Source organism: Microplitis mediator, chromosome 4 (assembly GCF_029852145.1).
Source record: "Microplitis mediator isolate UGA2020A chromosome 4, iyMicMedi2.1, whole genome shotgun sequence".
Lineage (NCBI taxonomy): Eukaryota > Metazoa > Arthropoda > Insecta > Hymenoptera > Braconidae > Microplitis > Microplitis mediator.
Genome location: NC_079972.1, coordinates 5,480,389 through 5,506,337, shown reverse-complemented (window position 1 = coordinate 5,506,337; position 25,949 = coordinate 5,480,389). Strand labels below are relative to the sequence as shown.

The 25,949-nt window shown below is 25.6% G+C and overlaps 1 protein-coding gene and 1 long non-coding RNA gene across 7 annotated transcripts; one reads left to right on the top strand and one right to left on the bottom strand.

Annotated features, from left to right (window-relative positions):
• Nucleotides 1–77: 77 nt before the first annotated feature.
• On the top strand, nt 78–25,949 carry LOC130667106 (single-stranded DNA-binding protein 3). 6 transcript variants are annotated; one of them, XM_057468563.1, is made up of 15 exons: nt 78–216; nt 323–586; nt 1,522–1,594; nt 2,096–2,157; nt 2,257–2,341; nt 2,502–2,543; nt 3,001–3,087; nt 6,587–6,694; nt 7,704–7,778; nt 9,431–9,479; nt 10,055–10,084; nt 11,577–11,785; nt 11,857–12,027; nt 15,891–16,091; nt 24,334–25,949. In XM_057468563.1, exons 2-15 carry the CDS (start codon nt 531–533, stop codon nt 24,439–24,441), a joined length of 1,356 nt encoding a protein of 451 aa, XP_057324546.1. In that variant the 5' UTR covers nt 78–216; nt 323–530; the 3' UTR covers nt 24,442–25,949. The 6 variants fall into 6 exon arrangements, with proteins under 6 accessions (XP_057324546.1, XP_057324545.1, XP_057324548.1 ...); XM_057468562.1 differs by having other exon boundaries at nt 92–230; XM_057468565.1 differs by lacking the exons at nt 78–216; nt 24,334–25,949 and adding an exon at nt 16,849–21,516 and having other exon boundaries at nt 310–586.
• LOC130667109 (uncharacterized) lies at nt 7,494–9,013 on the bottom strand. The gene is made up of 3 exons (XR_008989800.1): nt 8,536–9,013; nt 8,195–8,395; nt 7,494–7,875 (listed from the first exon to the last, which is right to left on the bottom strand). It is a non-coding gene; the product is annotated as an uncharacterized LOC130667109 (long non-coding RNA).

Genomic DNA, 25,949 nt, shown 5'->3' with positions numbered 1-25,949 from the left:
ACCATTAGCTACTTGGATTAGTTGTGTATTATACTATACACATATACATATACATATTATTGCTGTCGACAAATCGTCATCGTTTCCATACGATGACGATACAGTGTGCTTGTCCAGCGGAGTTTAACCCGCAAACGAAGCCATGAGGAGTTGTATAGCTATTGGATCAAGTGAGAGAGAGGACAATTGGTGTAACAACGTACCTGTGTGACGCGTGTGTGTTTTATTAAGTAAAATAATAAATTACTAAGCCAATAATATTTAACAATTTATTAAGTAATTTGTTTTTTTTTTATTTATTTATTTTTTTTGTTTTTCTTAGTTTGTTTTCTTTTTTATTTTAACCCGTATTGAGAAGACTGAACTCGACGATTATTGTATTAATTTTTGTGGGTATTATTTTACAATAACTTAAGGATTCTAGTGATCGGTCCTTGCATCATATAAACTTGATATAAACATATATATATATTTATATATAACTCAGTGACTATTATTTACATTATTGTGATTGACGAGTAAATACAACGATGTACGCTAAAGGTAAAGGTTCCGCAGTACCTTCGGACAGTCAGGCCAGAGAAAAGTAAGTTGACTATTTATTTATTATTATTAATTAATAATTATTTATGTCAGTTATAATCATCAAAATGTTTAGGTAATTATTGTTCGTCTTGTATGGAATCGATTTGTTTGTTTTGGAGTTGAGGTGCCGGGTTCGTAGGACATGTTGATACTTCCATGCGCATTATTGAGATTTTTAAATTTAAATGAATGAATATATAGAGAAAATGGCCGATGTTAAATATTGAAACCCGGTAAACGTGGACACGTGAATTGAAATTTCTGGCGGCGTGATAATCGTTTGATGTCAAAACACTGGATCGTATAAATGGAGCCCAGTTTTTAGCTAAACCGCTGTCACTTGTTATAACTATGCTCGATATACGCATATATATATCATATGTCTTCTGATATATGTGTACATATGTATATAATACAACAATACAAGACACGTGACAGTCGGGTGAGATTGAGCACCCCTGGGTATGTTCCAGATAACCAACTACATACTACACAACACTAGCTGCAGTGTAGTATGTATGTATAATTTTGTTCCTTTCTCCATCCTCTCTTTTCTCACGCAAATTGTTAACGTTGTTTTCGCTTCCATTCGTCGGACGTTTGTTCGTCCAAGACGCCCCCCCGTGTGATGATGCCGTTTCTTACTTGTTCTGTGGTTTTAAAACCGTGGATATATTTATTCCGTTAGAAATTACACCAGGTCGTTGACACTCGTCCGATTAAATGCACCTCAAGCAGAGCGGAAATTATTGGACAATTACCATGAATTCGTGGTTACATACTTGCTATTTATCCCTACTTACCCTCTCCCCACACCACCTTTGTTCTCAAATCATCTTGGACTGATAACATACTACATATTTATTTTAAATGTAATAAAATTTTATTTTATTTTGGCATGAAATGAATTTTAAATCTTGTCTATTATTGTTTCAGATTGGCATTGTATGTTTACGAGTATTTGCTTCATGTTGGCGCACAAAAAGCGGCACAAACTTTTCTATCAGAGGTGATTATTTTATTTAAATTAATTTAAATTACCTGGACAATTATTGTGGTTCTTAAAAAATATATAATTTATTATTTCTACTTGAATTTAAAAAAAAAAATTATTTTAATGATTTTAATTTTTATAAATTTTATGATTATGAAGGATGATTCAGAAGTTAACAGACAATCGAAAATTTTACGATTTTTTTTTTCACCAAGTGAATTACAAAAAAAAAAAAAACACTAAAAATATGCACATGTAGAAAATTTAAAAACTATAGGTGCAATTTTTTAAAATAATTTTTTTTCATAATTTATCGTTTTGAAAAAAATCCAAAAATTATTAGACGTTGGCTAACTTCTGTACTATAAATTTTTTTTTTATTTAAATTAAATAATTAAGAAGTAAAATATATTTTTTTTTAATCATTCAGACAATTATGAATAATTTAATCATTTTTAAACTCTACAAATAATTAAATCTAATTAAAATGAAAATAATTTATTTGTTATTTTACAGATACGATGGGAAAAAAATATAACACTTGGGGAACCACCGGGATTCTTACATTCTTGGTGGTGGTAAGTTTGATTATTAATTATAAATATTATCATTTATAAAATAACTAATTACTCTATTGAATAAATAAATAAATTAACTGTTTAAATAAATTTTTACAGCGTATTCTGGGATTTATATTGTGCAGCACCTGAACGACGTGATTCGTGTGAACACAGTAGTGAGGCCAAAGCTTTCCATGATTATGTGAGTATTACTATTATTATAATAATTATTATTATTAATCATTTGATCATAATCATTACAAACTGCACTGCAAACAAAATAAAAAAGAAAGAAAATATTTATAATAAAACGTGGACCTATTGGCGGTTGCATGACAACTAATGGCTTCTCTATTTTCTAGGGATTTGTAAACAGTGGTTATGGCGTTAATGGAATAGCTCACGTAAGTATAAATTACTAAAAAAAAAAAGATCAATAATAATAATTAATATTAAAACAGCCATTACTCATTACTTAATACATAAATATTTGCTTACTAATATTTATAATCTAGAAATAAAATAATTATTGGGCATGATAACTTATCAATCTCTAATGTCACTAAAATCATTAAATTTATTAACTTATTAATTACCTAATTATTAATAATAAATTACTCGAAGTTGGCAAACAATTAAGAATTTTCGGATTTTTTTTTCAACAAATCAATTACAAAAAAAAAAAAAAAAAAAAAAAATGCACATGTAGAAAATTAAAAAAATTATAGGTGCAATTTTTTGAAACTTTTTTTTAATAATTTATCGCTTTAACAAAAAATCCGATAATTATTGAACGTTAGCTAACTTCAGTATTGTTTAAAATATTAGAATTAATTAATAATTATAATAAAAAAATTGCAGAATGCTGGACCAGCACCATCACCACTTGGACAGATGCCACCAAATGACGGTATGCCTGGTGGCCCAATACCTCCTGGATTTTTTCCAGTAAGTTATTTAACAATTGCTATATTATTATTTTATACACATTACTATTTATTTTATTATAATTATGATAAATTTAAACTCACGTGTTGTCATTATTTAATCACTATTTTTAATCACTTGAAAATATTAATAAGAGACTATTCCCTGTGCGGTATTTTTTAACTATAAATGTTTTATTCGATGCTTGTTATTTGGTGGGTCATATCGGGATAGAATTATAATTATAAATGATAAATATGAAAAAAAAAGGCTTCACCCTTCATACGATGCACGTTGTATATTGTACATAAATAATTAAATGATTGTGAATGTCTCTGGGGAACGTAAATAAAATGAAAATTCATTTTTTATTGACAGCATTTATGAAAATGTCGAGATTTTAAAACAATATAATTAAATTAAAATTTTCAATAATTACATTTTTATCTTAATTATTCTATCTAACAATTGATACATTTAATGTTAAATAATTTATAAAGTTACACTTGATTCAAATCTTGTTAAAAAAAAAAAAAATATTTTTTCTGTTGCTCGTTGAAGTAAATTATTAATTAAGTTGTTTTAATTTAAAGTAAACAAATAAATAAATACCTAGTACTCTAGGAGGCAGGCTGTAGTTTTAAGTATTGAGTACTTAATAAATTATTTATTAGTAATTAAGTTATTTAAATCGTAATAACGTTTATTATTATTTTTATAAATTATTATAATTAAAATAGTGTAGGGATAGTTTTGAAACAAGTGTAAATTCCAGATTATGCCATGCTTGACACCACTATTTTGTATTTATTTTCTTTGCTATGTACCTGATTCTTATATATATTTTTATGTATATATCAGTATATTATTATTTAAAAATTTTTATTTAGCTTTTAAATCTTTAAAGAAAAAATTTCAATTTATTAAATATTAAAAATTTAATTTAAGGGCAAGTTTTTCGAACCGGGCTTATTTTTACCTGGGTTTTAATTAATATTGCTAGTATATCTATACATTAATAGTATACAGATATACCAGACATAATAATTTAAACCCGGTTTGAAAAACTGGCCCTAAGATACAAAAATTATTTTGAAATTATTTATCACTAGATTTAAAAGTAGAGTAATAAAAAAAAATTTTTAAATGTAATATACTAAAATATATCGCATTCCTAATTCCAAAAGGACTTATATTTTTATACGCCTTTCTGGCTTTAGTCACTAAGTTTAAAACCAAAAGGGCCTATAATTTTCTTTTTACTTGCTAATCATAGGGTAGAAGTACCATTTGTTGTCACTGCTCCATTTTTGGACATATAATACTTTATTTTAGTTCATAAAAAAGTTTGTAAAACAACATCCATTGTACCATTGTGATGAGAGTATTTTCGTACGCATTTGAGAAATTAATTGAGTCATTGCATCTTTTACAAATTAGTTTATTTAAATTTTTCAAGTGTCCAAAACTGGCCCTTAAGTGACCTAAAACGGGATCTCTACTCTATTGTAAACTTATTCTAAAGCTGAAAATTCCAAAAAAAATATTGAAAGCCAAGAGGGCGTATAATTAAAACTATATACCCTTTAGGCTTTCAAAATTTATTTATTTATTATTATTATTATTATTTGAATTTTTAGCTACAAAATAATTTTACAAAACGATTGGCAATAAAAAAAAATTACACGCCCTTTTGGTTTTAAACTTAGGGACTAAAGCCAAAAGGGTATATAAAAATGTATGTCCTTTTTAAATTAATAACGCGATATATGTATACGTGCACTGGTCATTCACTTTATTATTCTATTTCTCTGCTACATGGAATCAATGTAGGAATTATTTACAAAGTCAAATTTTTTTTTAGATATTAGATTAGCCCTTATTCACCATAGTTTATAGTAAAAGCAAATACCTGTCTATACATTATTAAATAATTGATTAATAATTTAATAAAAAAAATTCAATCACTCATTGATATAAATAATATTCAATTAAATAAATAATAAAGGTCAAGCTCTTGGGATTACACTAATAAAATACAGCCGCCCTAGAGACTAGATCCATTTTTTTTTAAATCTACATTAAAAACTGTCATTTATTTTTTTCAGATAATATATTAATATTTTTATTAAATTATTTGTAAGCGTAAATTAAAGACAAGGATTTTTAAACAAATATTTTATATATCTATCAATAACTTTAAATAATTTTACTGTCGACAGGATTTGCATAAAATATTGCTTGCTCGGTTCCTTATGTCAGAGTTCTATAAAATGTACAGTTATATAAAAACAACAATTAATTTTTTTTTATTATGTATTAGTGTAATTATTATTTTATTAACTGTACATTTTATGAGTTTTTCATGTTCATTTATTCGAGGTACTATATACAAGATAATTAATTATTAATTATAAATACTTTGTATACATTACCTTAGAATAGTCTTGTCTATAAATCAATCAATACATTATTTGTTAAATATTTTATTATAAATCATCACTCATTTTGTAAGAAACATATTTTTGTATCATTAACTTTTTTTTTTAATTTATTAAACATATCAGTAAGGTAAAAGCCACTATACCCGCTCAGTACCATTAGTCGCTCACTTGAACTGTTTAATGCGTTTTTTATAATTTTTATAAAAAAAAATTTCAATTAAAAAAATTATTATTGATAAATAATTATTTGTGAATCTAACTATATTAAAATATAATGTATCAAATTATTTTATAATAGATTACAAATTTAAATTAAATTACTGTTTTCAAAATCGCGTTCGGCCGGACATTTTTTTACTTTAACGTTCATTCGTTAGATTAAATTTAGATTACGTCATATTATTAAGAATATATTTTCGAAATTCATAAAATTGAATATTATGAAAGAATAAAGTAATATAATTTATAAATTATTTTCCAAATCAATAAACTTTTCATATTTTAATTGATATTGTCTTTGAGCGACTATAGGGCCATGTGTTGATCGAGTAATGGTACATCACAACTTTCAGTGAGCGTTGAATTATCAACATTATTCTTCAAAGTAAAATTTCATTTTAATACTTAAAACTACAAAAAATAACTAAAAAAAAAAAATAAATTGCTTTTTCATATTATATATTAATTTATATTGAGTGATTTAATCTTACTCCAATGAAAAGTGAGCGGGTATAGCGGCTTTTCCCTTACTGATTATTAAAAAATTTGTATATAAATGATAATTTTTTAAATTACAATTTTATGTTATTTTTATTAATTTAAAAATAACTTTCCTTTTTTTTTTATAAGTAAAAAAAAATTGTTTCTTACAACTTGATAATTCAAAATGTGTATGTAACATAGTATTTATAACGGGTTACTAAAACAAATTATGTCTTAATGAACTTTTTTAACACAAAATCATTTTTCCTTAAAAAAGAAAAAAAATTTTAATTAAAAAAAAAAGCCTTTCTAGTATAGTTGTTGCCTGGATCGCAGTGTTGCTACATGTCTGTCGTTTGCATTGCTTGTTGCAGAACAACTCGACAATGCGACCATCTCCGCCCACACACCCCTCATCACAGCCATCTCCCCAGCACCCCCAGCCACCCCCGCCCCCACACTCGCAGATGATGTCCACTCAGGTAAGCCTCATTCAACACATACACACAATCGCACACACACACATACTTTAACACTAATCATTCATATATCACGTCAATAAATCATTCGTCACTTGATATTTTTATTCCAATACCGGTATTTGTGTTTTGTATTTACTAACTTGCTTATTTTTTATTAACTAACAATACTCATTGAATGTTACGTGTTTCAATCATCATTAAATTAATCAATCAATTGATTACTTGTTTAATTAATTAATTAATCAAAGTTACTCCAATAAAATGATTGATTCACGTAACATTTAAATACACAAACAAAATAATACGTCCTATTTATGTTTTATGTTTTATGTTTTTCGTTTCAACAAATACTATAATATAAACTATAATTATTATATAATAGATGTTAATAATAATAATAATAATATTAAAAATAATAACACTTATTAAATAATACCCTGAAATAAAGGTAAGAAACATAAACACGGCTTTTGTGCACTAACGCAGACTCATAAAAACCATCATTGCTTAACATTTATTTATGTAAGCGTGCAAGGTAAGACTGGAATTTTAATTTTCAAAAAAAAAAAAAAAAGTAAATAAAAAAAAAAATATTTTTCCAGTATTAACTAAAACACAATTGCATTTTAATTATATATATTAATAAATAATAATTTAGCATCTTGCCCCTTGCTGAGATAATCCTAAGCCTGTATATTGTTGTAACGAAAACATATTTATTAATTACAACACCTAATTTTTATAATAATAGAATTAATAATGCATTCTCCTTAGAGTGTGAATCTTTTTTTAACGGTACGCGAGTAGATATTTTTATTAAAATCATAACAATTTAAATTTGAATTGCACAACTTGCCAATTAAAAATAAAAATATATATATACTTGTATAATTTACTGAAAATATGTATATATATTTATTTAATAAGTACTCATATTTTTAAAAAATAACATTCATTAAGGGTTTCAATGTCGATGGAAAAAGTTTATATATATTAATTACTGTTACAGTTTATGGGACCTAGGTATCCTGCTGGACCTAGACCTGGAGTACGTATGCCGCAAATGGGAAATGATTTTAATGGAGTAAGTACTTGATATTTATTTTAACCCTCAATGGTCACACTTCCGGCATTGATTATAACGGCGATAGGGGGTATATAAAGTCCGGCATCTTGATCATCTGTAAAAATAAAACTAATCAATATTTTTATTTCTAGTTATATAGAATTATTTTTACAAGAAAAGGATAAAAGTAACTTTTAGCATAAAAATAGAATTGTGATCATTTTCAACACCGTCTGTGAAAATAAAACTAATTCATATTTTTATCACAAATTTTTATTTTTAGTTATATTAGTATATTGTGTGACCAGGGATAAAACAAGATAATTTCAGACTAGGGTAAAGTTGGCTGCCCGAACCGCAGGCAAGGGCTGACATTACCCGCAGTCTGAAATCGTGTTTTATCCTGAGTCACACACCATATTTTTCGTGATTACCTGCATTAGAACTTGAAGTTTCAGTGTCAGCAGGTAGTAAGAAAAAAGTTAATTTCAAACTAATGGTGTGATCTTTTATAAAATAAAAATATTATTTTAAATGAAATAGTAAAATCATAGGGAGGTGGACAGTAATTCAAAAATTAGAATTTTTGACCATAAATTGGACGTTTCGTCCCTTTATTGGGACTTCTTCAGCAACTAAAACAAGTCATTATTAGTATATTGTGTGACAAGGGATGAAACAACACGATTTTAGACCAGAGTGAAGTTGGCTGACATCACCCGCAGTCTGAAATCGTGTTTCATCCTGAGTTACATACTAGATTTTTCATGATTACCTGCATCGAAACTTCAAGATTCATTGTCAGCAGCCAGTAAGAAATAAGTTCATTTCAAGTCAAAGATGCGGAGAGCTGTTAGAGACTGAGAAATCTGTGATTTACAGTCACTTATTAAATAGTAAATAAGACAAAAATATTATTTTCACTCACTTTTTTATTAATTTTATTTGGTTAATTAAAAATGTCACTTGAAAAATGAAATGAGAAAGCTGAAGTGACAAGTAAACAAATGAGAGTAATAAGGCTGCAAATGAACATTATATATAACTGACACCGGGCAGAAACATGTTTCTGTCCGCTGTATGAAGACATTTGTGAATTACGAATTCGCCAGCAGTTGTTTGCAGCATCGGCTTGAAATTAGCTTGTTTCGATTGGCTGTAAAGACACTGAAACTTAGTTTCGATTCTGGGATCATGAAAAAAATTGTTTTTACAAAAAAAAAAATAAAAAGTGACTTTTAGCATTGAAATAGAATAACTTTGGAAACTTTTAATATTTTTAACTCAATCTTGTGGCAAATTATTGGAGAATAAATTTACTTTGACATAAAATTAATGAAAAAATTAAACCCTTTCAAAAAATCTATCAATTTTAATAAATAAAGTGCTAGATTTTCCATCAGCAGTTTCAAAGTTAACAATAATGAAGTGTGATTGGTTTTTATGGCAATATCTCTGTAAATATTGAATTCCAAAAATTTCAAGAGACCTTTTTTGTAGCTCTTTAAATTCTCTAAAACTCGATAGCTATTGAGATATTTTGCATTACAATTGTCTGGAATCTTGTAGATTTCATGTGACCATTGAGGCTTAAATATTTAATATTATTTATATCTATATATTTTTCGGCAAAGCATCAATTAACAATAATTAATCATTTAAATTAACAGCCGCCAGGACAACCAATGATGCCAAATAGTATGGATCCAACTAGACAAGGTAAGATTTAGTTACTAGTGTCTTTATTGTCAATTGATTTACGTCTATTATTATTATTATTATTTTTTTTTTTATTTTATTATTTTTTCTTTGAAGTATTGGCAAGCATAACGAAAGAAGAATGATTTAGACGCATGTGTATCGAAAAAAAAAAAAAACAAATATTAATCATAATAAATTTTACTAAAAAATAAATATTTAATTTTAAAATTGAAAATTAAAAACAGCAACAAGTGATTTTTAAGCAACATAATATTTTAAAAGATTGGATTGCTGTGATTTTGAATGGATTGGTTTTTTTTTTTAATTTTTTTTTTTATTCAATATTCTATTACACAGTGGTATAGATTAAATTAAAATTTCATATATAAATTCTTGAATAAAAATTTATAACTTAAACGAAATAAATTTATGATAAGTTTCAATCCCTTGAAAAATGAATTGCTGTATTGAATAATTTAAATAATTATTTATAAAATGACTATGCCACTGTTAAAAATAACGAGTTTGTTGCAATCAACTTGACCTTACTATTACCTACCTGCCGTACTAATGTGTGCTCTTGTGTTCCTCAGGCGAAGCTGGAGAGTTTGTAGGGTGGCAAGGTAGGAAAGCAACCCACCAATCGAATCATACACACAATTACATTGTCAAGCCTACCATCTTATTTTTCTCCTCTTCTGCCTAATAATTTTTTTTTTATTTTTATTTCTGTTATAATTATAATTATAATTATAATTAATTACACCAGCTTGTTAGGGAGGTTCGAGCGAAACTAGTGAGTCAAAGTAGTGTTTGAATTTTTTTGTTTGCTAAATTCTCCTAATAGTTATAAAAATTCATTATTTTAATTTATAATAACATGACGAATTCATATATTAATAATTATCACTTATTTAATGAAAAAAAGTAATGAAATGACTTGGTTATTTTTGATTCATATGGTTCAATAAAAAGATGTGGCAACAGCGCGTTCTAACTTCTTAAACTTCGATATTCAAATTAAAGCGGGAAAATTTTATTTCTAATCGTCTCTCTTTTTAATATTTTTCTATTTTTGTTTTTTCTCTCAACTGCTTTTACGACGTTGCCAAACTCTCAATAATATGTATCTGTCGATGATCGAGATTATAAAATAAAGCTTAGCTTCAATTATTTTAATAACTATAACGGCAACACGATATTATTAAAATCTTATCATATTCTAAAAATATTCAAGTTTATGACATGGGGTTTTTTATTTCTTAAACTTGGGAGGTTAATAATGAAAAAAATCGAATAAGTCATGACGGGAGCTTGTCCGGCATAAGAGCCTGTGTATAAGAACTTTAAAAACGTCATATTAAATCTTTTTTTCTAAAAGATTAGATTTCAAATCTTAAAGTTGAAAAATCCTATTTACATTAGATTCGCTCGAACCTCCTTAACTTACACCTAAAATAATTCAATCATGCACATCATTAGTACCACATAAATTTTTTTTTATTACAAATAATTACAGCTATTTACCCTCCACATCCGCACTCAACTCAATATTTTTTCCTGCAATCAAACAGTACCTATAAATTTATAAAATCATACGCTTTTATTTTTATTATTTAAAATTACACTTCATTAATTAAATAGCATTTAGTGAACAAAAAGCCAGAGTATTTGCTTTTTTTTTTTAAATGAGCTTATTGATTTATTTTGTTTCTGCCTCATTGCAATTATTATTATTTTTTTTTGTCACGTTCATATTAAAATAAAATTGTATAAAATATTATTATTATTTTTTTGAAGCATGAAAGTTATTGCTTAATTTTAAAACTCTGGTTAAAAAATTATCATTTACATGAATTATCCACAAAAAATTTTATTAAATTAAAATAATAAATGAGTAATGCCTGAAACCAAAACGCAATTGTATTAATTAAGTCATATGTTTTAATAAATGGACCTGGTCACGCTTTAACATCCAATCATAGTATAAAAACTAGTGACAGCATTAACAAATACCTTAAAATCTGTGTAGCACAATAATGATAATAAATAAATACTGAATTAATAAATATATAAATAAACAGAGTTAAAATTAATACTTAATTATTTCTGTAGGACCGCCGGGTATGAATCCAATGAATCCACGAATGAATCCACCACGCGGACCAGCAATGGGCCCAATGGGTCCTGGTAATTATGGACCGGGAATGCGAGGCCCACCACCGAACAGTAGTTTAGGTCCTGGAGGACCTGGAGGTCCTGGTATGCCACCTATGAGTATGGCAGGACCTGGAAGACCACAATGGCAACCAAATACATCAACAGTAAGTATTTAAATATATATTTTATTATTTTCTTTATTGTAATCTTGTAATAATATTTTCTAAATTTAAAGCCTATGAATTATTCATCATCATCACCTGGTAATTATGGCGGGCCACCTGGTTCGACAGGACCACCAGGTCCAGGTACGCCAATAATGCCAAGTCCGCAAGATAGTAGCAATAGTGGCGGTGAAAATATGTACACAATGATGAAACCAGTACCTGGAGGCAATATGCCTGGTGTAAGTTTTTATTTATTTATTATTATTATTATTATTATTTCTATCATTCGAAATTTTTATAATAGTTTTTTATTTATAAAAATAAATATAAATTGTAATACTTGATTTTAACATAAATCTAAATATATATTTTTTACAAAAACTATTAATTTCAATAAAAATATAAAATACATTGTAAGGAACAATTTAAACATAGATATAACAATACAATAGAATAAACAAGCCTAGTAACTATTATTTAATTCAAGGTCTAGGAAAAAATTAAACGCTTTAATTTTAAATATCTCAATGGAAAGTGAATTTATGAGATCAATCGGTAACTCTTGTCATAGACGAATAACTTAATGTATGAATACAAAAAATAAAGTTAGATTCATTCCGTTAAGGGGTAACGTCAAACGATTTTTAATTCAATTTAATTTACGGACTAACACTAGAAACCTAAAATAGAGAGTAAGGGCAGAGGGCTAAAAATTTCGTATTTTCAATCATTTTGATTCATTTCCGAGAAAAATTGTTTTAAAATTCTCATTAGTGCAGTGAACTCTACGAGTGCAACAAAGATAGTCCCATTTATTTTTCTGAATGTGAGAAAGAGCTCCGGTGGCATTTCTCCTTAAGTGCAAAAAAAAATATTCAAATAGAAAACAATATTCCGAGTCTAACCGAATTACATTTTTTTGAAGCTTTTAAAAATTAAAAAACAGATACATCGGCCCTGCATTAGTATTTTTTGAATCTTTTTAAAACATGTTTACAATGGATTTATTTAAAATTTTTTACTTCATAAAAAAATTTAAAAAAAAAACGAAAATTGGTAAAATTAATTTTTTGGAAATTGTTAAGTTTTTTTTTTTTAATTTTTATAAACAAAGAAAAATACTAAAATAAACTTTTTGAAAACATGTTGAAATTTTGTTTTAAATTCCTAATGTGACTAGTAGGATAGAAGTACCGGTTTTTAGCCAGTTTTGGCCACTTAAAAATTTTAAATAAAATAATTCGTAAATTACGCAATGACATAATTTTTCAAATGTATTCGAAGATACTTTTACTACTAATAAAATGGAATTTTTTTCAAATACTTTTTCATGAATTAAATTTAAAAAAACGGAGCAGTGGCTACAAATGCTACTTCTACCCTATTTCTAATTTGAAATTTTTAAAACTTTCAAAAAAATTCTAATTCAAAATTCCGATCTGTCTAAAATTTTGAAGTTCCTCATACATAACGTTTTTTAAATTTGTAAACAAAAAATTAGTTACCCTATTATAACCGTTTCAATAGTCACTTTAAAACTATACTCCTAGTTTAATCTTTTTTTTATTCTATCCCATTTTCATTTTTCTACGGTCGATTGTTGCCATTCACTAGCTCAATATGATGTTAAAATTGAATGGATTGACATAATAGTATTACAAGTAACAATTTAAATTGAAAAACGAATTTTTATTGTTTTAACTTTCATTCGATTGCTGTATGGAGTGCCAATTTAATCTATTCATTGTTTACTTCATATGAAACTATTGAATGGCAGCAATCAATCACGGAAAGATATTGAATGTGATAATCGAAAATTAATTTTCCATAAAATTTTTAAGTGATCATTATCCTCACTATTAATATCAGGGCATTCAATAATTAATTTTAATAATTAAGGTAAAAGCACCGATTATTGACACTATAAGAGACATGATTGTAATTTCATTTTTTTTACCGTATTAACGATTAATATTATTGAATTTGGATTTTAATGTTGTCTTAATTAATCTTTTAACTAATCAAATTCATGCTTTTTGATGATAATAAATTAGGTTTACTAATTAATTTCAAGTGATGAATTAAATCGACTGATCCAACTATTGACATGCTATTGCTCCAATTATTGACACCCATAATGCGCGAGCGTCATTAATCTGTAGAACTCAAGTAAAAAGAACTCAATGTAAAAAAGTATCTAAATAATTTCTAATTTATTAATTATTATTCAATTAATTGGACGAATTTTAATCACGAAGTATTCCAAATATTTTTTAATCAAACGAAAATTAAAATCAAATAATCATTTTTTTTATAACAATTGAATAGTAAATAAATGACGCGTGGGTTCGCCGGAATTATCGTTAAGGTTTGTTACAGACTTATGTTTAGAAAAAAAGACTACGGCGCTGTCTACTCACCTGTCAATATTTATTTATTTATTTTATTTTTACGCCTATCGGCATTATACAACAAAAATATAATCATTTTAAATTAATTTAAAAAAGAAAAACATATTGCACCATATTGCCTGTATAAGTATTATCACAGACAACCTAATAGAATCAAATAGTACATAAAATTTTTTTCACCGCCTTCGAGAATGAGGAGAAGGAACCACCAAAAAAGTTGATATCAGTAGAGTATTGGTTAACCAGTCTAGCGATTCTGTTTTTTGGCCCATGATATACATAATTTTTGCCAGACCTATCAGCCGATAGTATCCTCCTAGTTCTCAGGTCAGTTCTCGAACAAATAAAGCCAAAATCAGCCAGAATTTCAGGGGCATCTACCAACTCATTAATTACTTTATAAAAGAAGGACAGGTCAGCTAATTGTCTTCGACTCTTTAAACTGCAAATCTTGAATTGGCGATAGATGTCACTGATACTGTTCGTATTCTCAAGCCGCATAAAGTAGCGTAGATTTTTGCAAAATTTACGTTGAACTTTTTCAACATGATTAATATGTTGCTCAGTGTATGGTGACCAGACAATAGACCCATATTCCAATATGGGTTTAACAAACGCAGAGAAAAGATGTATAAGTGTGCTAACATTCTTAAACTCTTTACTTGCTCTGCAAATGAAACTAAGACTTCTGTAGGCTCGAAGCGTAATGCTATTAATGTGTTCCGAGAAAGTTAGTTTGTCATCAATTATCACACCGAGGTCCTTGATGGTTTTAACAAACTGGATAACTTGTCCATCAAGAAAATAAATTGCGGGTAGCTGGTTATGTGACCGTGAAAAACAGATCATAGCACATTTCTTTAAGTTCAAAGACAATTTATTCCTCTTGCACCAACTCTCAAGTTCATAAATATCTTGCTGTATGACACACTGATCTCGCTCGCTGCAAACCTCCCTATATAACTTCATATCATCTGCGTACAATTGATATTCAGATTTCAGATTAGCACCTATATCATTTATAAAGATACTAAAGAGAACAGGTCCCAGGTGGGATCCTTGTGGAACACCGGATATAACATCAAATTCGTTTGATAGAAAACCATTAACTCGAACACATAGTTGTCTGTAATATGAAATACAACTTGAATATTACGTACTAATAATTGACATCCACTGTTTTAAAATTAGAAATCATAAAATTTACTGTAACTATATCATATTAATAGTTTTTCATATTTTATTTCTTTATAAGAATAAAATAGAATAATAGTTAAGAAAATTGACGTTCACAAGCTGTTTTGATAGACACGAATAAATTTAATTTTTTTTATAAATAAATATTCGATATTTTTCATTAACAATAATTTTTTTTCAATTTTTTAACTATAAAGATTGTTTATAAATGTATACGATTATGATTAACATAGTAGGTAATTAATATGTCTTAAAATAAGATAGGGTGTCAATTATTGGACTCCTATCAATAATTGGTGCTTTAACCTTACTAATTTAATTTACAAGCTCAATTAATATTTACATATTTTCTTTTATCGATACTTATAATAAATAACTTTAAATTTATTAATTTTAATAGTAAATTTAATTATAATCAAGTGTAACAATTTACTGTAATTTATAATTAAAAAAAAATATTTAAATAATTTATAAAAATAAAATTATTTTTATAGGATTTTCCAATGAGTGGGGGACCAGAAGGTGGGCCTATGGGTCCCATGGGACCCAATACAATGGGTCCAGTATTGAACGGTGATGGTCTCGACGGTATGAAAAATAGTCCAGCAAATGGTGGTCCAGGTACACCACGAGAAGATAGTGGCAGTGGAATGGGTGATTATAATCTAGGCGGTTTTGGTGGACCCGGTGAAAACGTAAGTATCGCCAGGTTATATTATTAACCTTCATATAAATCTTTATTTATTTATTTATTTTTATTATTTTGCAATCAATTCACAATCCACGGTCTTACGTACTCGCGTAGAACTTAATACGCATGCAATCCAACAATATAAAATATAAAAAAAAAATAATAATAATAAAAACAATTTTTTTTTATTTTTATATAATAATAACAACAATATAACCATTGCTTACATCATTAAGGTCTTTTTGTCGCAATTGCTATTTTTACCATAACGCGTTTATTTTTTCTAAAGATAATGCAGTATCATTAGATTTTATTTTATTTTTTTTTATTATTATTATTAATTATTTATTATTAGGCTCTCGTTAATTACTGATACTGGTGTGGTAGCTATTGCATTCATAAATAAATAAATAAAATTTACGCATTGAGAGATCGATCAGGTATCCATTAATTTAAAAATTATTATTTTAAAACAAATATATATATTTTTATTAATCAATAAATTAATTATATATATTACAAGTACACAATAATTTGGATACACGATCGATACTCGTGGCTTTAATATTCCTTATATTTACGGAATGATAGATAAATAATTTATTAATAAATTAACTCTAATATAAATCGCGACTTGCATTTAAAATATAATTAAAAATTTTGAAATAAAAGAAAAAAAAAACAAATAATTATTACCGGGTTTATTTAAATAAATAATTATCAAAGTAACCGCATACGTGCACGTTCTGTATTCTCGACAGTATTTTTAAATCAAATCGCCTTGGATCCAGCTACGAGATCAATAGACACCGGGTTTTTCACACAGTGAGAGGAAGGATTCAGCGCGAATAAGCTCTACTGATAAGAAATATTTTAATTTAAAATTTAAATAAAACAAAAAAAAAACAATAAATTAATAACTGCACAGTATAATTTTAAAACAAAAGAACAAATAATTATGAATAAAAAAAAAAAGTACGATAGTCGCGACGAGTTAAGACTAATGCATAATGTACAATACGTCGTTATTGTTGCCAATTTTTTAAAAAATATCCGTGTTAGTATTAAGAAACTTAACAACGATTATTGATAGTTATTTAATTGCCATTATCGCCATACAAAACTATGTACATGCTTCTCTAATACTCGCAAGGTTGCTAATTATTATATTATTATTTTTTTTTATTTGTTTGTTTTACTTTATTCTTTATTTTTTATTATTAGTTTACACTTTTAATTGTAAAATTACGTAACGTTTGTTATTATTAATTACCGCGGACTATTTTTTATTTATATTTATTTTTAAATAGCGTGTGGTTATTAAGCGATGGTGCCTGATTTACAAAAGGTTGTTTATCTTTTTTTATAATCATAGTTTATTGTGATTTTTTTTACATTACTTTATTCTTACATTTTTTTACGTGTTTCTCTAGTATTAATTCTTAAATAATTATTATCGTCACTATTAACCTTTATACCATAGATTAAATTTTTTTAAATCTATATTTTTTATTTAAATTTTAAATTCGTAATATTAGGGGAATTTTCAGACATTTTCCTCCACTTTTTAAAAAATTTCAATGACAACTGTCATAAGCGTTTCAAAATTTTATCAATTAATGAAAAACAAATTGAAGCTTAATTAAAAAAAGGACAATTTTGCTGAGATGTCGATTTATAAAAAAATGACTTACTGTTGATATCAACTGGGAGTTAAACAAAATTTGTTTAATAAATTTCAGGAAAATTTTGATTTCAATTTTGTAATTCGAATTTTAAAATTTTATAGCCTGAAATTTATTCAACAAATTTTGCTTAATTCCTAATTGATATTAAGTAATTTTTTTAAAATTCTATTTCGATGAAATTGAAACTGCGTTGTCTTTTTTTAATTAACGTTTCAATTTTTTTAAATTAAGGACATTTACAGACAGTCCCCCTACTTTTTAAAAATTTTCAATGACAGCTGTCGTAAGACAAAAAAAAAAAGCATTAAAAAATCGAAAAATTAAAGCAATAATTGGAAAAAGGAGAATTTCGCTGAGATATCGATTTAAAAAATAAATACTCACAGTTATCAATTAGGAATTAACCGAAATTTGTTAAATAAATTTTAGCCTAAAAAATTTGACATTCAAAATTATAATTTTGACATGAAGATTTTACTAAAATTTATTTTCCAAATTTCGTTCAACTCCTAATTCATATCAACTGCAAATAATTTTTTTGAAAATCTATGTCTCGTCGAAATTGTAACTGCGTTGCCCTTTTCTCAACTAATGTTTTAACTTTATTGTTATTAATTATAAAAATTTTAATACGGTCATTACAATACTATGGAATAAAGGTTAATATTAAATTACCAGTTTGTTAATACATTTAAAAGTAAACAATAAAAATTTAAAAAACAATTAAATTATAAATTTTTACTATAAAAATAAAAATATTCAATATTCTAGTCGATTTTTTTTTCTTATTTTTCTCTTTGCATTTAAACATGAATATTTTTTTTCTCTTTGTACATCTGAATAATCAATACTTAAATGTACAGACAAAACTGGTACGAAAGATAAAATTCCTCAATTTTTATTGCTCATTTATTAACAAACTCCCGCTTATAAAAATTAATAAATCGGGAATCCTCTTAATTAATTATAATTAAACAAATAACTAATAATAATAAATAATAATAATAATCGGCAACTTACGCGTCACAATTATCTAGTGATCTACACACTTGCGATAATCTAGGATTTATAAAAAAAAAATAATAATAATAAAAACAAAAGTCTTGCCGCTTGATTGCTCAATTAATTATTTCTTTTATTAATTAATAAATAATAATTAAAAAAATATTTGTACTTATAAATAACAATTTTAAAACGTTTTAAAAAGTACAATTGACGTCTTTGTCGTTATTTTAAATACGCGCTGTGTTTTTTTTAATTACGATTAATAATTAATAACAATAATAAGTAATTAAATAATTATAACAAACAATAATTTAAATAACCAATAAATTATTGTCTATGTTATAAATTTATAATTCGTGTTATCGTGCTAAATAACACGTTATTATGTACGTTTATTTTTAAATAATTGATATTTGTAAATATTTTAGAAATTATTATGATTATTATTTTTTTAAATACAACCCAATTTAAATAAATACGAAAGAAATAGAATAACAGCATGAGTTTTTGGGGCTTGTGTATTTTTCTATAAAACAAACAATTTTAAAAAAACTAATTGCCATAACGGTTATTAATAGTATTTAAAATGAATTAAATTTTTTAAATTAAACGTTATAGATATAGCAATGTATGTATATATTTAGATATATTACTAATAACCATTAATTAATCAATTAAAAAAAAGAACAAAGCCTTCAATTGTATATTTTAAATGGTGAAGCAAAAAAATTAACAATAACCCGTGTAAAAAAAAATTCGTTTCAAAAGTGTTCCAAAACGTTTATGAAAGTGAACTTTCAAAATTGAGACAATTCTGAGTTAAAGTTGAGCATTTTTGGAACTAAAAAAATTAGAAAGTGAACAATTTTCAACTGATGAAAGCTTTTCCTGCGTTTTTTTTTGTTTTTTTTTTTTGAGCAAAAAAAAATTATTTGATTTGACAATTTTTTGGGTTTGAAAAATATCAATAAAAAGAAACTTATTAGGAATTATAAAGATTTATGACTTTTACCAGAATTATTCAGGAATAAGGCAAAAAAAAAAAAAATGATTTGAAAGTGTCAATTTTTTTGGTGGATCTCTTCCGGTTTTTCACTCAAATATTAAAAATCTTCTAAATAATTAATCAAGTTTCTTTTTTCTTTCCTCAGTCAAAAACGTCAAAGTTCAATTATAATTAAAAATGTTCCTACTTTCAAATCATAGTTTTCCTTATATTTATAACTATATTTTGTAACCAGTTGTATATAGCCTTTATTTTTACTTTTTAGAAAGTTCAGTTTTTTTGACTTGTTCAAAAATAGTCAAAACAATTAGTGATTGGAACTAATTATGAACTTTTTATGAACTCACAAAATTGTCAATTTAAATCAATTTTCGTTGAAAAATTAGAATAAAAAAAAACCCGCAAAAAAGTCAACACTAGTTGAAAATATTTCACACCTATTTATTTTAAATTTCCAAAAATGTTCAACAAAGTTCCAAATTGTCTCAATTTTGGAATTTCACTGTCAGGAATATTTTTGAAACAAATTTTTTTTACGCGGGAATTTAAAAAAAAACGGGATTTATTAAATTAACACCAAGTATTTTGAGTGTTATTTTTATTATTATTATTATTATTATTATTATTATAAATGTTGCCCGGATAAATTTAAATATTAAAATACATTTAAATAGTAAGAGGAATGTTGTATAAAAATAATAATTAAAATACGTTACTATTTTTTTATACATATAAGACACGTAATGTGAGTACTGAACATTAATGAATGAATGAAAAAAAAAAAAGTAAAATAATAATAATAATAAAATTATAACAGACTACTTAAAATATAATTAACATATTTAATTTATAAAGCATAATTAACTAATTAGAAATAATTAGGGAATAAAGTTAATTGAATTTAAAAAAAAATAATTAATAATTAATGATAAAAAAAAAAAAGAAAGAAAACAATATTAGAAAAAAAAAGTCCGTCCGCAGGTGGTTATAGGTCAGTACCAGACTATACTGTGCTGCTATTACTTATTATAAACTTTTTAAAAAAACATCTATATAAATAATAAACGATTTAATGTAAAATATAAATGAACATAATCGAGTGTAAGTACGAAATTTTGGACTAGTTATTTTTAATTATTTTATATTACTACTATGCTGCAGTATGACGCTCATCTTTCTATATTATTTTTTATTAGATTTTGTTGTTTATCGAGACTGAACTAATATAAGAATTTCGATTTATAGTATAAATATATATATAGATAATTTAAAATAATTAATAATTATTATTGTTATAAATATAATAACGTTTGCCGTTTATATTTAAAATAATAAATACTGGTCCGAAATATCGTTCTCAGAGCTCTCGTTCTTAATGAAAAATAAAAAAATAAAAAAAAAAATATAAAAAAACTGAAATAAAAAAAAATATACATAACAATTTTTTCCTAATTTTTTTTTTCTTTAATTATGAGATTAAACTCGATTTATACTCGACGTCGAAGGTACGCTTACGTTCCAAGATTTATCGTAATCTGGAAAGTCATTTTATAAATAATAATTATTATTACTATTATTATTATTATGATTATGATTATTATTATTATTATTATTACTCTATTATTATTATTATTATTACTATTATTATTATTATTATTATTACTACTACTATTATTATTATTATGATGATCATTATTATGTTTTAATTAATTAATAAATAAATAAATGAATGAACAGTCATTTTATTAATTTAATATTATTTTTTATTTACTTAAACTTTTAATAAAAATCTAAAATAAAATCTTGAAGTGTAAACGGACCTTTATTATTATTACTGTCATTATTATTAATATTATTACTATTATCGTTTACTTAATAAACTCCCAAGTTGTAAGCTACAATTTATTATTAAATTATTAAATAATTTTAAAAAAAGTTAATAAATTTATTTATTAATTTTAAATTTAATGCCTACGCTAAGGGAGATCGAGACAATAAATGTAATCCTGTTACTAAACTGACAACTGAGTTTTTTTAATTTTTTTATTTTGTGTAATCCCTTAGGGTGCTGCCTACCCAAAGTATTCATATATAACTATACATTATTTATTTCGCGTATATACTCAAAGATTTTTTTTATTTTTTTATTTTTAGTCGCATAATTTATACTGTGTTTCACGTCGTCACATCAACTCAATCCTGTTAATCCCTGTCCTAATTTTTTTTTAAAATTTAATCCTTTAAATTTGAATTTTTTTTTTCACCTCTTTATATTTATTTATTTATTTTTAATTCAAATTGTTGTGGAACGCGTGAAACATACGTTCTGCGTCTCGTTAAAAACAGCACGACGTCGAATATAATTAATGATGATTAAAAATTTGGAGTAAAATTAAAAAAAATATCTATATATATTTATTAATGAAATCTGGTAGCTGTATATGGTACTAGGCTGTACTGACCTGTAGCACATGGATGCGTGAGTCGGATTGCGATTGTGGATTGCGAATTAGTAAATCTCATTTTAAAAATAATAAAAATAAAAATTCAATTTACAAAAAACCAAATATGTAAGACAAAAATTTTAAATAACAGTGAATTTATTATATTTTTCAATTTAAAATTCATATTTTTGTTTTTACAACATTTTTATTATTTACATTTTTTTTTTATTTTGTAATCGGTGAGGTGTGCGTGCCTAGGGGGGACTTAGGCCGCCTTCAAATTAACAACAAAGGCGCTTCAAAAATTTTACATTTTTTTTTTTATTTCGTATTTTCAATTAACGTCCATGTGTTGTGGGTCAGAGCACCCTGTTATTATCATCACAATCCCTTAAATTAAATCCTTAAGAAAAAAAAAAAAATTATTGAAAAAAAAGTAACAATAATCTCAATTAAATCCACCCAAAAAAAAAATTGTTTTTCATTTCTTCACGAAGCCTAACCCCACCGACGCACCATCACCGCACCTAGCACGCACCCACAACTGTGCGTGGCACACACGAAAGCCGGTCAGTATTTGACTTAAAATATAAACGAACAACAATTTCATTTATTTTCAATACATACATTTTTTTATTACTTTTATTATAAAATTTTCTCTTTTAATTATCTGTGTAAAAAAAAATTTTGTTCATAATGAATTTAGATTTGATTTTCATCATGATTTTACTTCAACAACTTTTCATCATGATCACGAAGTTAGCAAGCAATTGAGAATTTTCGGATTTTTTATCAACAAATAAATTTAAAAAAAAAAGAATCTAAAAATATGCACATGTCAAAAATTTTAAAAACTATAGGTGCAATTTTTTCAAACATTTTTTTTTTTTATAATTTATCATTTTTTAAAAAATCCTAAAATTATTAAACGGTGAATTTTCGTATCATCTTTTCATTGAGTAAATTCGTATCGATTCTAAAATTTATTTATTACGTCTTCGAATTGAACTTGGGATGACTTTGATAGAAACTTGACTGAATTTTTCACTGAAATCACGAGGAAATTTCTTCTATGAAAAGTAAATCAGTTTCGATTGTAAAATTAATTTAGTGACTAAACTTCGGATCACTTGGATTGAAATTTGACTGAGTCATAAATTTGTCATGATTAAACTGCCGTGCTTAGGAAGAAGGCAGTAAGTGAAGTTATGCCTTCTTCCTAAGCACGGCAGTAAAGTTGTTGAGACTAATTCATGATTCAAATCACATTTGTGTCACGATCTGAGTTTCGTTATGAAATATAGATCTAAATTTATTATGAACAAGAATTTTTTATACGAGTAATGATTTAATAAAAAAGCGTTAATTTTTTTTTCAATTTGAATAAAAAAAAATTAATAAATATGGACAGTTTTAATTCAAAAAATTTTTTTATTTATTGTGTAAAATTGTATATATTTAAAATTGCCGATAAATTTATATCAATTGATATCCCTACAAAAAAAAATGAAAAAATATTTGAAAAATCACTCATTCAAAAATGAAAAAAAAAGTTTAGAATTTTACAAGAATAATTGAAATTTTTAACAAGCAATTTCTCATAATTTATTGTAATAAAAAATTTATACTTTTGTCCCAAAATTTTTTTTTTTAAATTTTACTTGCGTTTTTATTACAAGAACAAATTCATTCAAAACCATATATGTATGTATACATATTTATATATCATTTCATTGTAATAAAAGTAAAAAAAATTTTTTTTTACATATATCGATATTAATAATCTTAAAGATCAACTCTTAACCCTTTTAGAAATCTACTTGTAACTACTAGAATATTTGTTGACGTAGCATTTTATTATTATCTTTTATTTTTAATCAAGTTTATTACTCTTGTCTCTTAAGTTAAAATTAGAAAATATTTGAATTAATAACTGTCCATAATTTGATTATAGAAATAAACAAAATAAGATAATTTACGTTTATATTTTTAAAGTCAAAATACTGATTAAAAGTACCGGGAAAATGTAAATGATAATCCCATGTGTGGGTGTGTTGCACGACGACTTACGTGTAACCGGCCTTGGTGTTGGTTGGTTCGCAGGATCAAACGGAGTCAGCAGCCATTCTCAAGATCAAGGAAAGCATGCAGGAGGAGGCCAAGAGGTTTGAAAAGGATTCAGAACATCCAGATCAATATTTCATGCAATAACTCTCCCCGAGTAGTTGGAGCTCGCGACCTGACTAAAGAATTTCGCGATTCTGTACTTGAACGAGATCTATAAATATGTATATTTACATATATATTATATTCCAGTACCAAGTCCATATAAATCCATTTGCTCGTTCCCTTTTCCTATTTGTTTTAAGTTTTATTAAATTTTTTCTCTGTTACATTAAATAAATTTCTTGCCCTCATTAAATTTCTGTCTTCGAAATCAGGAAAAGGTTTTACGACAATGGCTGTCGCGAAATTCTCACGTCAACATATCTCGTAATAAAGTTAAAAAAAAAAACCGGTACATGGACAATCCTCGCTGTACGTACGAAAAAATTTTAAACCAGATTGTCATGTATTTTTATCATGAATTATCAATTAATTAATTAATAACGAGATCTGCGGGAAGTTTTAATAAATAACTAACGAGTGTAAAGAAAAATAATAATAATAATGATAATTAAATTTTAAAATAACCAAAACGCACGAAGACGCGCGGGATTTATATATTAAATAGAATTTGAACGTTTAAAAGAGATATATAATAATAATAATATCGATATCCATGGATTGGAAATAGATATCAGCACGTTCTACAAGTTCCATAGCTTGTAATTTTTCTCCAATAATAATTAAATTATATTTATTTATATTTTTTGGAGAACATCAGACGTGCCAAATATCTATTATAGGGAGGAGATTTTAAACTCAGGATCACTGGAATTTATTTCCATGATTACTAAAGATAAATCACAAAAGTATAAAAATACTATTGATAATAATAATAAATAAATAATAAAGTAATAAACAATGAAAATTAGGCCAGTCTTGCGGATAAATTAAATACCGCAGTATTACAACGGCGTTATCGACTGTGTTATTAATTAATACCGTTAAATTTTTATAGATAAATAAATATTAAAAATATTACGGTTTCATTAAAACACAACTATCGATTACCAGAGATAAAATTAAGGATAAATAAAGTTATTATAATTATAAATAAATTTTTAAGACGCAATATCGTGATGGAATCATTGTAATCGCGGGGCTAATAAATTTTAATAATTGAATTTAATGACTCGAGTAATGGGATTTTTAAATATGTAAATTTATTGATAATTATGATTTTAAAAATTTATAATATTTTATTATTATATTGTATTTTTAATTGTTTGTTTATTATAATTTTTATTAATTTTAGATAAAAAAAAATTTTAAATAAAATAAAATAAAATAAAAACAAAGTAGGACTTGCCGTCCAATTATAATTATATTATATGGTCCTATTCTCGAGTCATGTACGGCAATTACGCGCAAAAATTGATAAAAATTAATTTTAAAATAAATGAAATGTTTAATTTTATCAACTATGCGCGAACCTCACGCATTCTTTGAATTCACGCATAATTAATGACATAATTGTAGGTATCCTGTATGAGTATAGCAAACAGTAGCGTAAATAATAATAATAATAATTAATTAATTAATTAAAAACAAAA

Bases quoted from the DNA above. Each gene is read 5' to 3' on its own strand.
- LOC130667106 (XM_057468563.1), top strand. From the start codon at position 531: ATGTACGCTAAAGGTAAAGGTTCCGCAGTACCTTCGGACAGTCAGGCC. The intron at 587-1,521 runs GTAAGTTGACTA...TTATTGTTTCAG, and splicing joins GACAGTCAGGCCAGAGAAAA to ATTGGCATTGTATGTTTACG. The intron at 6,695-7,703 runs GTAAGCCTCATT...TTACTGTTACAG, and splicing joins CGCAGATGATGTCCACTCAG to TTTATGGGACCTAGGTATCC.